Here is a 15433-nt window from a genome sequence, read left to right on the forward strand (position 1 = left end):
CCCTACTGCATGTGAAATCTTTCCAGATCAAGGATTGAACCTGTATCCCCTGTGATAGCAGGCAGATTCTCAACCTCTGGGTTATCAGGGAAGTCTTCTTCATGCCTTTTTTTCCCCTACAGTGACTGCACCATTTTACATTACCATTAGCAATATACTGGGATTCCATTTTCTCTACATTCTTGATAACACTTGTTATTTTTAAATGTTTAATTTTATATCACCCTAGTGGCTTCCCTGGTGGCTCGGAGGTTAAAGCATCTGCCTGCAATGCAGGAGACCTGGGTTCGATCCCTGGGACAGGAAGATCCCCTGGAGAAGGAAATGGCAACCCACTCCAGTATTCTTGCCTGGAGAATCCCATGGACGGAGGAGCCTGGTGGGCTACAGTCCACCGGGTCGCAAAGAGTCAGACAGGACTGAGTGACTTCACTTTCACTTTCAGTGGATGTATAGTGGTTTCTCATTGTGGTTTCGACTTGCATTTCCCTAATGGCTAATGAACTTGTACGTCTTTTTTGTACTTGTTAGCCATTTGTATAGGTTCCTTGAAGAAATGTCTGTTCAGTCCTTGGTCCATTTATACCTTGCAGTTTTTCTTTTTGTTGTTGAGAGGTTAAGTTTTCTTTTTCTATTTTGCATGTTAAACCTCTTATCAGATACATTATTTGCAAATATATTCTTCCATTCTAGGAGATGTCTTTTCACTTTCTTGATAATGTTCTTTGATGCACAATAGTTTTAAATTTTGAAAAAGTCCAAGTTACCTTTTTTTTTCTCTCTTTGGTTATTTAATGCTTTTGGTGTTGTAGCTAAAGAATTATTACCAAATCTAAAGTCATGAAGTTGATCCCTAAGAGTTTTCTAATTTTAGCTCTTACAGTTTGGTCTTTGTTCCATTTGAAATAATTTTTGTGTATGGTATGAGATGGCATGTGTGTGTGTGTGTGTGTGTGTAGTGTTAAAATCTACATAACGTAATTTAAGATTTTAACCATTTTTAGATTATATATATTCACATACATATTGTTGTTGAATGGTGAAAGTCGCTCAGTTGTGTCCGACTCTTTGCGACCCCATTGACTCTACAGTCCATGGAATTCATCAGGCCAGAATACCAGAGTGCGTAGCCCGGGGATCTTACGAACCCAGGTCTCCCACATTGCAAGCAGATTCTTTACCAACTGAGCTATCAGAGAATCCCTAAACATGCTTCTGCCTGTTTTCGAACCAGGGACCTTTTGTGTATGAGGTGAACGTGATAACCACTACACTACAGAAATGCCCGTTGAATTGTAGGGGTTCTTTATATATTGTGGCCAGTTAGCCGCTTGTCAGATATATGATTTGCACATATTTTCTCCCATTCCATAGGTTGCCTTTGTACTCTGTTGATAGTCTTTTTATGCAGAGTAGTTTTAAATTTAGTCCAGTTTATCTGGTTTTTGTATTACTGGGTATTCTTTGGTGTCGTATCCAAAAAGTCATGCCAAATCTTCCACGTCATGAAGCTTTTCCCCTATGTTTTCTTCTGTGTGTGCTCGGTCATGTCCAACTCTTTGTGATTCCATGCACTATAGCCGCCAGGCTCTGCTGTCCGTGGAATTTTTCAGGCAAGAATACTGAAGTGGGTTCCCATTTCCTTCCCCATGTTTTCTTCTAAGAGTTTTAAAATTTTAAGTGTTATATTTAGGTCTTTGATCAATTTTGTGTACTTAGCTTTTTTGTGTATCGTATAAGATAGGGATCTAACTTCTTTTTTGCCTGTGCATATCCAGTTTTTCCAGCACCATTTAACCTAGGTATTTGTTTATATTTTATTTGGATTTCTTGTAGGTAGCACATGGTTTGAGGTTTCTAATTTTATACAGTTCTGAGAATCTCTTTTTTAAATTGATGTGGCTGGATTATTTATATGTAATAAAGTTACTGAGGTACTTTAAAAGGTACCATCCAACTGATTGTTTTCGCATTGGTTCTTTGTTTTCTTCCCATTCTTGTTGATTTAATTTTATTTTTGCATTATGTAGAAAATTGCTTTATTGAATAAATTAAATGTATAGAGAAAGATATACTCAAGTTATCTTGCTTCTCCATTCTATACACCCTATTCCACATCCCTCACACCACTGATAACCAATTTCATTAATTTTTTTTATTCTTAAAACATTGCTTTAAAGCAAAAATAAGCCCATTCATGTTTTTTCTCTCTCTCTTTAAATATTTATTTATTTGGCAGTTCAGTTCAGTTCAGTCGCTCAGTCGTATCCAACTCTTCGACCCCATGAATCGCAGCACTCCAGGCCTCCCTGTCCATCACCAATTCCCAGAGTTCACTCAAACTCATGTCCATCGAGCCGGTGATGCCATCCAGCCATCTCATCCTCTGTCGTCCCCTTCTCCTCCTGACCCCAATCCCTCCCTGCATCAGGTCTTTTCCAATAAGTCAACTCTTCGCATGAGGTGGCCAAAGTATTGGAGTTTCAGCTTTAACGTCAGTCCTTCCAATGAACACCCAGGACTGATCTCCTTTAGAATGGACTGGTTGGATATCCTTGCAGTCCAAGGGACTCTCAAGAGTCTTCTCCAATACCACAGTTCAAAAGCATCAATTCTTGGGTGCTCAGCTTTCTTCACAGTCCAACTCTCACATCCATACATGACCACTAGAAAAACCATAGCCTTGACTGGACGGACCTTTGTTGGCAAAGTAATGTCTCTGCTTTTGAATATGCTATCTAGGTTGGTCATAACTTTCCTTCCAAGGAGTAAGTGTCTTTTAATTTCATGGCTGCAGTCACCATCTGCAGTGATTTTGGAGCCCCTCAAAATAAAGTCTGACACTGTTTCCACTGTTTCCCCATCTATTTCCCATGAAGTGATGGGACCAGATGCCATAATCTTAGTTTTCTGAATGTTGTACTGCATCGTAGTTGTGGCACATGGGATTTTCAATCTTTGTTGTGAGTTGAGGGATCTAGTTCCCTGACCAAGGATCAAACCCAGGCCCCCTGTACTGGGAGCACAGAGTCTTAGCCACTGGACTCCAGGGAAGTGTCCCCATTCATGTTTTCTTATGCTTCTTTTTATGTGAAATGTTTCATATCTATTTGCATCTTGTTCTTTTCTCAGAACAGTGTATCTTGTAGCTTATTCCTTTCATTTTCTCATTGTTCTCTTGTATTTCTTTGGTGGTGCTTTCAGATTTTTACTTGAATTTGTTTTCCTTTGGAGACCACCCCCGCTTTTTTTTTTTAAAGGGAACCCTCTTGCATTGTTGGTGGGAATGTAAATGGATACAGCTACTATGGAGAACAGTGTGGAGCATTCCAGATCAGCGGCAGCATGCAGATTCTTTTTTGGGGCCCCACCAGGGATCGAACCTGGGCCTCCTGCATTGGGAGCTCAGAATCTTAGCTCCTGGACCACCAGGGAAGTCCTTGTTTTTCTTTTTTGAGATGATTTTATCTATTTTCAGTTTTGGTTTTATCAAGTTTCAATTTATTTGTTCCTTTTCTTGTTGGTTTATGGTTTGAGCTTTCTGATTCTAGGCTTTTCTTAATCTGTAGATGGTTCTTTAAAATTTGTTTAGGATGTGTTAATTTCCTTTTCTGGGTTGATGATTAGAGAATATTCATAAACTTAAATGTTTTTATTTACATTTTCTCTTTCTGTTTTATAGTTGCTTGGTTTGAAATTTCTTTTTTTATTCTTGTATTTACTGGACAAAAGCTTCCCTTTTGTTTTTTTAGTGTAATTCATTTTAGTTTTTTTATGGATGGTATTGTTGATATTAGAAGAGAGGTTGGCATGTTTTTTTTTTTTTTCTTCAGGACCTGTCATTTTTTTCTCCTTTCTTTTTATTTTATGAAATCTGAGGGAGTACCGTCTCTTCTTTGTGTATCTTCCTCTTTTCTATTGGTAGTACGTCTTTGAGGTTGCCACTTTTGTTCCTTTCACTTTCAAGCCCTTTAAAATGTAGCTGATTATGTGAAATACCACGTCTTGGACCAGTGTTTGGTCTTAGTGTCAGACATTCTAATTTTGAAGGTGGTTTTGTCTGTGTTCTTAAGTTTTTCATCTCTTTTTCTTGTTTTTCATATAGTCTCTTAAGCCTTCTCTTTCTTTGTTCTGTTTACTCATAGACTTGCGTCTCCTGGACTGGCAGGCAGGTTCTTTACCACTAGTGCCACCTGGGAAGCCCTGTTGGTTTTGTGTTTTTTTTCTGGGAGGATATATGTAGAGAGTCAATTTAGGTAGGTGGCTCAGTGGTAAAGAATCCAGTGCAGGAGATGCAGGGTAGATTCCTGGGTTGGGAAGATCTCCTGGAGGAAATGGCAACCCACTCCGGTATTCTTGCCTGGAAAGTCTCACAGACAGAGGAGTTTGGCTGGCTATAGTCCACAGGGTCACAAAGAGTCAGACACAGCTAAGTGACTGAGCATGCACACACAATTACTGTTATCTTCTAGACCTTTCATTTTTATCCATTCTGGATCACTTTGTTATAACCCAGCCTCATAGCTTTGAGTTTAATTTTTTGTTATATTAATTTTATTTCTTTTTCTATATTCTTTGATTTTTGACTCTGCTTTTGGCATATATTTTGGTATATCTTTTTATTTCTGAATTTATAGAAATGCTTTTCATAGTTCCTTCCTTTTTTTTTAAGTTTAGCTCTCTGTAGTCTGGTGTGTCAGTTGTAAATAGTATCCTTGGACTTTCACTTATAGTGCATGCAATAGAAAATGAACTTATTTTACTTTCCATTTCTGATTTCTCTCAATTATTAGGTGTGTCATTTCTACATATAATATTTACACGTTTTTTTCTATTCTTATCTCTACTTTTGTTTTAGTCTTATTTCTAAAATTAAATATGTTAAATATTTACTATCAATTCTTTTGCCAGGTTTTTCTAATCATTTTTCAGTTGAATAGTGCTTGATTTTTACTAGATTTGTCAAGTAGGTCTTGTGACTAGATTATTTTCTAAGTTGTTATGTTTTTGATACAGTTTTTCTATAGTCTTGATATCTGAAAGACTGCTTAATGAGATCCCACATCCTTGGTTTAAAATTTTCTTTTTTCCCTTGAGTTTCTTTAAAATGCTGCCTTCTTGATTTTTGCTTTGTATCCTATGTTTGATAAGTCTGATTTACTTTCCTTTTTTTGGTAAGTGACTAGTCCTTTTTGTTAGTATGAATGCTAAGAATTTTTCTTTAAGGTGAGATAGGTATATTATATGTATGTGTTAGGAAACTGGTCAGAGTGAACTTTCAATATGTCAGTTCAGTTCAATTGCTCCGTCATGTCTGACTCTTTGAGACCCCATGGACTGTAGCTCGCCAAGCTTCCCTTTCCGTCACCAGCTCCCAGAGCTTGCTCAAACTCCTGTCCATTGAGTCGGTGATGCCATCGAACCATCTCATCCTCTGCCTTTTTTCCCTTGTAAATTTTATTTATTATAATCTTAATGTCAGTTTGTTTCATTGTTTGTTTTCTTCTTCAGAGATCCCAGTTATATATTTATGGGATCACCTTTACCTGTATTCTTTTTTTTTTCATTTTTAATGACATTTATTGTTTTTATCTTAATTTTACAAGCAATACCTGTTGATTGTGGACAGTTAGAAACACGTAAAAGCCTAAACTAAATAATGACAACCACCCACAAACCCCACCCTGTAGAGATAACCACCATTAGGATTTTGATGCATTTTCTGCCCCCCCCCACCCCACCCCCACACACACTGTAATTGAAGTATAATTTATCCACAACACTATATTAGTTAGTTCCAGGTGCACAAAATAGTGATTTGCATCTGTTTTATCCAATCTATGGTACTTGTTTCCTCATAATAAATATTTTATGAAATGTTTTCATTTTTACCATTTGTATGGATTAGAAAAAGATACCTATATAATTGTTGTGAATTGCATTTCCATATACATACAGGCTCTTTGGGTATGTTTTTCTATGAAGTGTCTTAACATGTTTTTTGCCTGTGGGAGGGTGCTTTGTGTTGATTTGTAAGAGCTCTTTATATATAAGGAAAATTAGCCCTTTATCTGATAAGTGTGTTACATACTTTTCCCTGGTTGTTCTGTTGCTTTTTAAATTACTGATTTAAAAGAAGTGAGGATGCACTGGGCTTAAACGTTATTACTGACTTTGAAACATTGAATTGAAGTTTCTCTGAACTTGGGTGCATACTTACTGGTATTTTACAGATGGGCCATTTTTATATGAGCTTGACTATGACATAATTATATCTGTATATTAGTTTTTTATTTTTATTGGTTCTGAATCTACATTTTTCTTTTTCTACCATAAAGATCTGTTTCTGATGTTTTCTTTGAACATTTACAAAGAATGTTACAAAACATTTACAAAAACACTGATTCTTTAGAGGTTTAGTAGCCTCTGTTAGCTGTAGAGGAGGGTAGAAAGAGTACTACTTCTAATGGCAATCAACCTGATCATGTTTCTTGTTTTGCAACAGGAGCCAAAGGAGGAAAATGGATTGCAGAAAACGAAAGCAAAACAGTCAAATAGAGCAAAGTGTTTGGCTAAAAGAAAAATTGCACGTATGTTTTCATTTTTGTGTTGAGAATGGTTTGGAAGTTTCAATAGTCATAGAATTGACACTAGTTTCTTCATTAAGAAGAGGTTTCTCTGAATAAGAATGTGTGTGGTTCTTGTTAATTCTGGATTCCATTACAATTTGTGGGATCACAGTTACCTAGAGTGTATAAAATTGATTATTAAAGGCAGCATGTTGAAATTAAGAATGTACCCTTTCATAGTTAGGCACACTTGGTTTTGAATCCTTGTTTCCACTTACTATGTGGACTTTAGGCAAGCCACTACAGCCTACTGCTGTTACCTCATCAATAAAATGAAGATAACATGTAGAAAATCACTTAGTGGCTCCAATAATGGTGTTACTGTTTTGATCACTAAAATTCTGTGTGTCTCCTTTACTCTTAGCACTTTATTCTGGTCATCAGATGTGTCAGGTTTTTTTTCTCCCCTACACAAAGCACTTCTCCAACTCTTTAGACACTGGGTGCCCTACAGTTTATGGAAATATGACACTGTCAGACCCCACAAGCTGAAGGCTTAGTTCTGCATGACTTCCCCTTCTTTTAGATGACAATTGCAAGTCCAGGTTGTTACCTATGCCTCTGACCCACTGGCTATAAATCAGAGGTTCTTGTGACCCCTTTTTTGTGTTCAATTAATTTGCCAAAATGGCTCTCAGAATTTAGGGAAACAGTTTACTTATTAGATGACTGGTTTATTATAAAGGATATAACACTCAGTAACAGCTAGATTGACTTCCCTCATGGCTCAGACTGTAAAGTGTGTGCCTACAATGCCAGAGACCTGGGTTCAATCCCTGGGTCGGGAAGATCTCCTGGAGAAGGAAATGGCAACCCACTCCAGTATTCTTGCCGGGAGAATCCTATGGACAGAGGAGCCTGGTAGTCTATAATCCATGGGATCTCAAAGAGTTGGACATGACTGAGCAACTTTACTTTCACTTTCATTATAAAGGATATAACTCAGTAACAGCCAGATAGGAGACCTGGGACCTCCTTGACCTACCCAGGTATGTCACCTTCTCAGTCCCTGTACATGTTCACCAACCTGGAGGCTCACCAAACATTATAGTTCAGGTATTTTATGAAGGCTTCATTATACAGGTATGATTGATTAAGTCATTGTTCATTGGTGATTGGTCCAACTTCTAGCCAGTTGCTCTTCCTTCTCTGGAGGTTGGGGAGTTGGAATAAAAGTTCTAATCCTCTAGTAGCTTGGTTGGTTCCCCTGGCAACCAGCCGCCATCCTTAGGGGCTTTCCAAAAGTAAGTTCATTAATAGAATCTCTGGTGTGCCTAAAAGGGAATTGTTATGAATAACAAAAGATACCTTTATTGCTGTTTTCGTTTAGGAAATTCCAGTTGTTAGGAGCTGTTAGGAAATTCCAGGATTATTAGAAGCTCTGTATCAGGTGCCAAGATTCAGTATATATTATTATAAATCACAATATCACAAAAATTATTTATTGGAAGTTTTTTCTCTTCTGACTTTGTTACTCAATTGTGAAGTTATTTAATAATGACTATAATTTTGCATTTTAATGTCATATGAGATGTTTAAGTATTTCAGTGAACTTGTTAAAATGTATGTTAACTAGCTGAATTATTAATTATTACAAAACGTTGAAGATACAGCAGAATTTTTTTCACTATTAATTTGAATTTAGGTGATTTAAAGTATAATTGTCAGCCTTATAAAATAAGCCATAATTGTTGTCGTTGCCAAATCATTGTGGTGTATCTAGAGGTGGCTGTCACTGTGATCTCCATGAGGCAGCAGTGAGCAGTGGCATGAAGTAAGATCTTAATTCCCTCCCCAGGAGTTGAACCTGGGCAATGTGGATGAAAACCAGGAATCCAGACCAGCAAAGGCTAGAGGCTATTTTTTCTTTCTGGATCTTTGCCCCCAGTGGAAGATGCATTTATCATGGAGACAAAAACTGTAAATGCAGGTATAAAGTTTATTATTAGAGACATAGCATAAGAACAAGTGGGAGGAGCACACAGAGAAACAGTTTGTTTAGTTAAGATAGAAGCAAGGCAGAGGTGCACGTGGAGAGAAGGGGTGTGGGCGTCCCCCATAGTGAGGAGCACAGAAAATAGGCTGTTAAGTCATTTATATAGGACAGTTCTTCCTAGTCTTCTTTAGCCAATTATCTGGTTTCTTTTTCCACACCTGACCTGTCCTAACCCTCCCCTGGGTGTGCACAGACCTTTCAGTTAAGATGGATCCCACCGAAAAGGCTTATGGAAGGGGGGTAGCAAGGCTTACTTGGTCTGGCGTCCCCTGCCCTTTTGACCCCATGAAGGATTTTTGCGTATGCATAGTGTCTCCTTTGCCCTAAGGATGGGGGAGTGTGTGACCTCTTAATCTTTTAACAGGTTTTAGTCCCACTCTGTCCCTGCCCTAAAACTGCCCAATGTCCAGTTATTTACCCTGTTCTTGTTGGTTTTTATATTGAGGTATAGATCTTAAAATATAGACAGGAGTCCAGTCATAAATATGTAGTCCTGGAGCCCATTTGTCTCTTACTTCAGGAAGTGTAAACAGGGGCTGGTAATGAATGACCGGCCCTAGGAGATGTAAACAGGAGGCCAGTTGTAGATAGCTGACCTGGGGCCCATCTATCTCCTGCCTCAACTATGATTGTGTGTTATTCACTCAGTTGTGTCTGACACTTTGTGATCCCATGGACTGTAGCCCACCAGGCTTCTCTGTCCATGGGATTCTCCAGGCAGGAATACTGGAGTGGATTGCCATGCTTTTCTCCAGGGGTCGAACGCAGGTCTCTTAAATCTGCCTTGACAGGTGGGTTCTTTACCACTGGTGATACCTAGTAGCTCAGACAGTAAAGAAGCTTTATGTGTAGTAGGTTTTAAAGTCAGGTAACATCAGTCCTCCTTCTTTATTCCTTTCCTTCAATATTGTGTTGGCTATTCTAGATCTTTTGCCCTTTCCGTATAAATTTTTATTTTTTTCATTTTGAATGCCTTAATTTATATTAGTCAATAAAATATGTAAAGATTTAAGTGGGCAGACAATTCCCATCATCTTAATAAAGGCACTGTTTCCTTTGGAAAAGAAATTGATTGAAGTAGTTGTTAATTAATTTTTATCTGAGCCTGGATAAAAGATTTATTTCTGATGAAGGAGTGAGCGAGGTCTCCACATACACAAAAAGGACTATTATGAGAGAGATGAAAAAATGTAGCTTTTTTCCTGAGATGATTTAGAGAGCAGAACTAGGACACAGACCACAGGGAAGATGATTTGATTTCAAGAAAGAATTGTCTACTAGCTGAGCTGTCCAAAGATAGGGTGGGCCACCTGGCCAGGTAGGCAGAAAGCTGGCCTGGATGACTTTTAAGATTCTTTCTAGCTCTGATATTATATGAGGCTCTATTAAGTACAGAAGCAAACACACACACACACACACACACTTTGTAAACAGAATATCACAATTCTGGGGGCAAAAGTTGCTGCTGATGGTTTTCCGTTGGCTGACAAATGAACATTGCCTATGGAATGTGGAAGAGACACATTCTTAGTAGTGAAAATTAGGTTTACTCTGGGTCAGACTGGAATCAGCTTCTTTTTACATGCAAAATCTTAAAAAAAAAATTCAACCATATACTTGGCGTATAGTGGGGGCTTTATAAATATTTACGGAACATTAAGAACTGGTAGCTCTTCTTAAGATTATCCCCCGTTTCAGAGAAGAAACAGGCTGAGACCAATTAAGTGACTTTTGTAAGATTATCCAACCACTAAGTGAGTGAGTCTTTATTCAAACAAGGACTATTAATTGTCATACTCAGGTTCAGTGAGTGAAAAAAAGTATTTGATATGAGTTTATCTCAAGCTGACATGTATGTGTGTGTGGACCTGATGGAGGCAGAGCAGTGGTCAGTGCCTTTGTCTGAGACCACATTTCTCTTGGGAGACAAACAGACTCCAGAGAGCATGTACCAGGACTGGCCAGCTCTCCAGATGACCATACCCTTCTTCTGATGTAATCACTCAACTTAATCCAAATCGTTTCATTGATGTCTTAGCAAAAGCAGTATTTTCATTTCAGTCCAGTGTTTAGTTTGGTGGGTGGGGTTGTGGGGCATGGGATGTCCCAGGCTGGCAGGCTGCACTGGTTGGAGTAGGTGGTTTGCTTTTGTTGTTGTTGTTTAGTTGTTCTGTTGTATCTGACTTTTTTGCGACTCCATGGACTGTAGCCTGCCAGGCTCCTCTGTCCATGGATTACCCAGGCATGAGTACTGGAGTGGGTTGCCATTTCCTTCTCTCCATATAAACTTTAGAATGAGTTTGTTTGTATGTACAGAATTACTGTAATTTTGATTTTGATTATATTGAATCTACAGATCAGGTTTGTAAAGTTGGTATCTTGACATTATATAAGTCTTTCTGTCCCATGACATGAAATCCCTTTAGTTAGTTAATTTTTACTTGATTTTGTTAATCAGAGTTTTGTAGCTCTCCTCATATAGATCTTGTACATTGTTTTATTACCAATGTAAATGGTATTGTGTTTTAAATTTCAAATTCATGTGTGTATGTAGTGCCTGACTCTTTGCAACCCCTGGACTGTAGCCTACCAGGCTCCTTTGTTGATGGAATTTTCTAGGCATGGGATGTCCCAGGCTGGCAGGCTGCACTGGTTGGAGTAGGTGGTTTGCTTTTGTTGTTGTTGTTTAGTTGTTCTGTTGTATCTGACTTTTTTCATTCTGTTTATGCATTGCATTATGTTAATTAATTTTTGAATGTTGAACTAGCATGCACATCTGGGATAAATTCCATTTGGTCATGGTGTATAATTCTTTTTATGTATTGTTAGGTTCAATTTGCTAATATTTTGTTAAGTTTTGCATCTGTGTTCATGAGAGATATTGGTCTGTACTTTTCTGGTAACATTTTTGTCTAGTTTTAGTGTTAGGGTTAATGTGGTCACATGGAATAACTTATGTAGTATTCCCTCTGTTTCTATCCTCTGAAAGAGATTGTAGAGAATTTGTATAATTTCTTCCTTAAATATTTGGTAGAATTTATTAGTGAATCCACCTGGGCCTGTTGCTTTTTGTTGTGCAAGGTTAATTATGAATTCTGTTTCTTTAATAGGTATAGTCAGACTGTCTTTTTTTTTTTTTAATGTGAGTGTTGGCAGATTGTGTCTTTCAAGAGAAATTGGTCTGTTCCATTGAGGTTATCAAATTTGTGGACATAGAGTTGTTCATGCTGCTGCTACTGCTAAGTCACTTCAGTCGTGTCTGACTCTGTGTGATCCCATAGACGGCAGCTCACCAGGCTCCTCCGTCCCTGGGATTCTCCAGGCAAGAACACTGGAGTGGGTTGCCATTTCCTTCTCCCATGCATGAAAGTGAAAAGTGAAAGTGAAGTCACAAGTCGCATCCAACTCTCAGCGACCACATGGACTGCTGCCCACCAGGCTCCTCCATCCATGGGGTTTTCCAGGCAAGAGTACTGGAGTGGGGTGCCATTGCCTTCTCCGAGAGTTGTTCATAGTATTCCTTTATTATTCTTTTAATCTCCAAGAGGTCCATAGTGATGTCCCCTCTTTCATTTTCTGATACTAGAAATTTATGTCCTCTCTTAGTTTAGTCAGCCTAGCTAGTGGTTTATCAATTTTATTGATTTAAAAAAAAAATATATCAGCTTTTATTTTGGTTCATTTTCTCTGTTCACTTCTCAATTTCAATTTCATTGATTTCTGCTGTAGTTTTTATTATTTTTTCTTCTTACTTTTTCTTTCTTACTTTGTATTTAATTTGCTCTCTCTCTCGTTTTTTTTTTTTTTTTTTGTTTTTCTAAGGTTAGATGATTGATTTTAGATCTTTTTTTCCCGGTGTATGCACTCAGTGCTGTTAGATGATTGATTTTAGATCTTTTTTCCCAGTGTATGCACTCAGTGCTGTAAATCCCCTCTAAGCATTGCTTTTGATAAGTTGTGTTTTCATTTTCATTTGATTCAAAGTATTTTTATATTTCTCTTGAGATTTCTTCTTTGAGCCATGAGTTATTTAAAGTATGTTGTTTAATCTCCATTTATTTTGAGATTTTCCTTTTATTTTTCTAATTGATTTCTAGTTTAATTTCATTGTGGTCTGAGAGCAGACATTGCATGATTTCTCTTGCTTTAAATTTGTTAAGGTACCATGCCTGGTACGTTGTGGGAGTGACAGAGTCCTGTTTGTGGGAGGAGGCAGAGGACGCAGAGCAAACCCGTGAATCTGTAAAGAAACCAGCTTCATAGGAGAGGGAGGGAGGAGCCCAACTGTGAGGTGTGTGGGCTCAAGAACCATGTCTGAGCAGGAGTACTTTAATCGGGAAAGTTATGAATTGGAAAACAGCTTCTGGTTAACTAGGTTCACCTAACTGAAGGGCTCCGGCTTCAGAGGGCTCTAAGATGTCCTGCAGAAATTGCTGGAGTCCTTACAGGAGACCCACTTCCAAGAAGAAGAGCAATTTCTTGTAGCAGATGTGCCAAGACTTGGCATTGGGATGGACACTTGTGTCTTTCCTCTGAGGCAGAGCAGTCTTCCCTTGGTTCAAACTGCAGATTACATTTAGCCCATGGTTGCTGACCCTTATATGATGGGCAGGATAGCCTGTGCCAATGTCCTCAGTGACCTCTGTGCCATGGGGGGCACAGAATATGACAACATGCTGATGCTTCTTGGAATCAGTCATAAAATGACCAACAGGGAAAGGGATAAAGTAATGCCCCTAAATATACAGGGTTTTAAAGATGCAGCAGAGGAGGTAGGAATGTCTATAATGGGTGGCCAAACAGAGCTAAACCCCTGTGTTAAACCCATGGGTTGTTGTGGATACAGCTGTCTGCCACCCCAACGAATTTGTCATGCCAGATAATGCAGTGCTGGGTGTGCTTGTGTTGACAGAACGTTTGGGGATGCACGTGATCATGGCCATGCACCAGTGGCTGGACATTCCTGAGAAATGGAATAAAATCAAGCTAGTGGTTCCCCAGGAAGATGTGGAGCTGGAGTACCAGGAGGCAATGATGAACATGGTCAGGCTCAAGAGGACAGTGGCAGGACTCGTGTGTACATTCAGTGCCCATGCAGCCACCAACATCACAGGCTTTGGGATTCTGGGCCATGCACAAAACCTGGCCAAACAGTAGAGAAACAAGGTGTCCTTTGTGATTCATAACCTTCCTATCCAAGAGCAAGGCCTGTGGAAACATGTTTGGCCTTATGCATGGGACCTGTCTGGAGATGTCAAGAGGCCTCCTGATCTGTTTACTTTGTGAGCAAGTAGCTCAGTTCTGTGCAGAGATAAAGTCCCCCAAATATGGTGAAGGCCAATAGGTATGGATTATTGGGATTATGGAGAAGCGTAACCACACAGCCAGGATCATAGACAAGCCCCAGATCGTTGAGGTTGCGTTGCAGTTGCCCACCCAGAATGTGAACCCCACACCTGGTGCCACCTCTTAATTTAGGTTGAAGCAGCTGTGTGGTTTTGTTTTAAATAGCTATTTCCTTTATTGTCATTTCAATTAAAGACTATGAACAAAGAATAAGAAAAATAAAAGTTTTTATTTTGTCTTCACTTATTCCTTCTTTGGTATTCTTCCTTTGTTAATGTAGATCTGAGTTTTTGACCTAGATAATATTCCTTCTGTCTAAAGAACATCTTTCAACAATATTTTACTCTACTTTCTTATTGCTTGCATGGTTTCTGAGAAGTCGGATGTAACTCTTATCTTTGCTGCTCTATAGGTAAGGTGTTTTTTCCCTATGGCTTTTTTCAGCACTTCATCTTGGATTTTCAGCAGTTTGAAAACTACATGCCTTGGTATAGTTTTGGGGGTGCATTTTTGCTGGTTGGTGTTGTTTTTTTTTAATTGAATGATAATTGCTTTACAGTGTTGTGCTGGTCTCTACCGTACATCAACATGAATCAGTCACATTTTTATCTATCTATCTATCTATATATCCCCTCTTGAGTCTCTCCCTATCCATTCCACCCCTATAGATTATCACAGAGCGCTAGGCTGGGCTCCCTGTGTTATACAGCAGCTTCCCTCTAGTATGTGTTTTACACTTGATAGCGTAAAAAGGGGCAGGCTACCCACTCCCGTATTCATGGGCTTCCCCGGTGGCTCACACGGTAAAGAATCTGCCTGCAATGCGGGAGGCCAGGGTTCCATCCCTGGGTTGGGAAGATCCCTTAGAGGAGGGCATGGCAACCCACTCCAGTATTCTCACCTGGAGAATCCCCATGGACAGAGGAGCTGGGCAGTCTATGGGGTTGCAAACAGTTGGACAGGACTGTGTGAATAAGCATAGTGTATATATATCAGTGATACTTTCTCAATTTGTCCTACCCTCTCCGTCCCCCTCTGTGTCCACCAGACCATTCTCTATGTTTGCATAGAGAATAAATAAAAAAGTTCATCAGTACTATTTTTCTAGATTCCATCTGTATGTGTTAATATACGGTATTAGTTTTCCTCTTTCTGACTTACTTCACTCTGTGTAACATGCTCTAGGTTCGTCCACCTCACTACAACTGACTCAGATTCATTCCTTTTTATGGCTGAGTATTATGTCATTGTATATATGTGCCACGACTTCTTTATCCATTCATCTGTTGATGGACATCTAGGTTGCTTCCCTGTCCTGGCTATTGTCAGTAGTGCTGCAGTGAACACTGGGGTGCTTGTGTCTTTTTGAGTTGTGGTTTTCTCAGAGTATTTGCCCAGTAGTGGGATTATTGGGTCATATAGTAGTTTTATTACTAGTTTGTTAAGGAATCTCCATACTGTT

General features: G+C 38.9%; 1 protein-coding gene and 1 pseudogene across 3 annotated transcripts in view; both read left to right on the forward strand.

The window, feature by feature from the left end:
* UIMC1 (ubiquitin interaction motif containing 1) overlaps positions 1-15433 on the forward strand; it is a 133432-nt gene that overhangs the window by 29029 nt on the left and 88970 nt on the right. For all 3 annotated transcript variants that reach the window (XM_040240486.1, XM_040240487.1, XM_040240489.1), the window contains exon 3: positions 6506-6590. In XM_040240486.1, coding sequence (XP_040096420.1) covers positions 6506-6590 — 85 coding nt within the window. The remainder of the gene's footprint in view (positions 1-6505; positions 6591-15433) is intronic.
* On the forward strand, positions 12696-14278 carry LOC120863871 (annotated as a pseudogene).

Source organism: Oryx dammah, unplaced genomic scaffold (genome assembly GCF_014754425.2).
Source record: "Oryx dammah isolate SB20612 unplaced genomic scaffold, SCBI_Odam_1.1 HiC_scaffold_5, whole genome shotgun sequence".
Lineage (NCBI taxonomy): Eukaryota > Metazoa > Chordata > Mammalia > Artiodactyla > Bovidae > Oryx > Oryx dammah.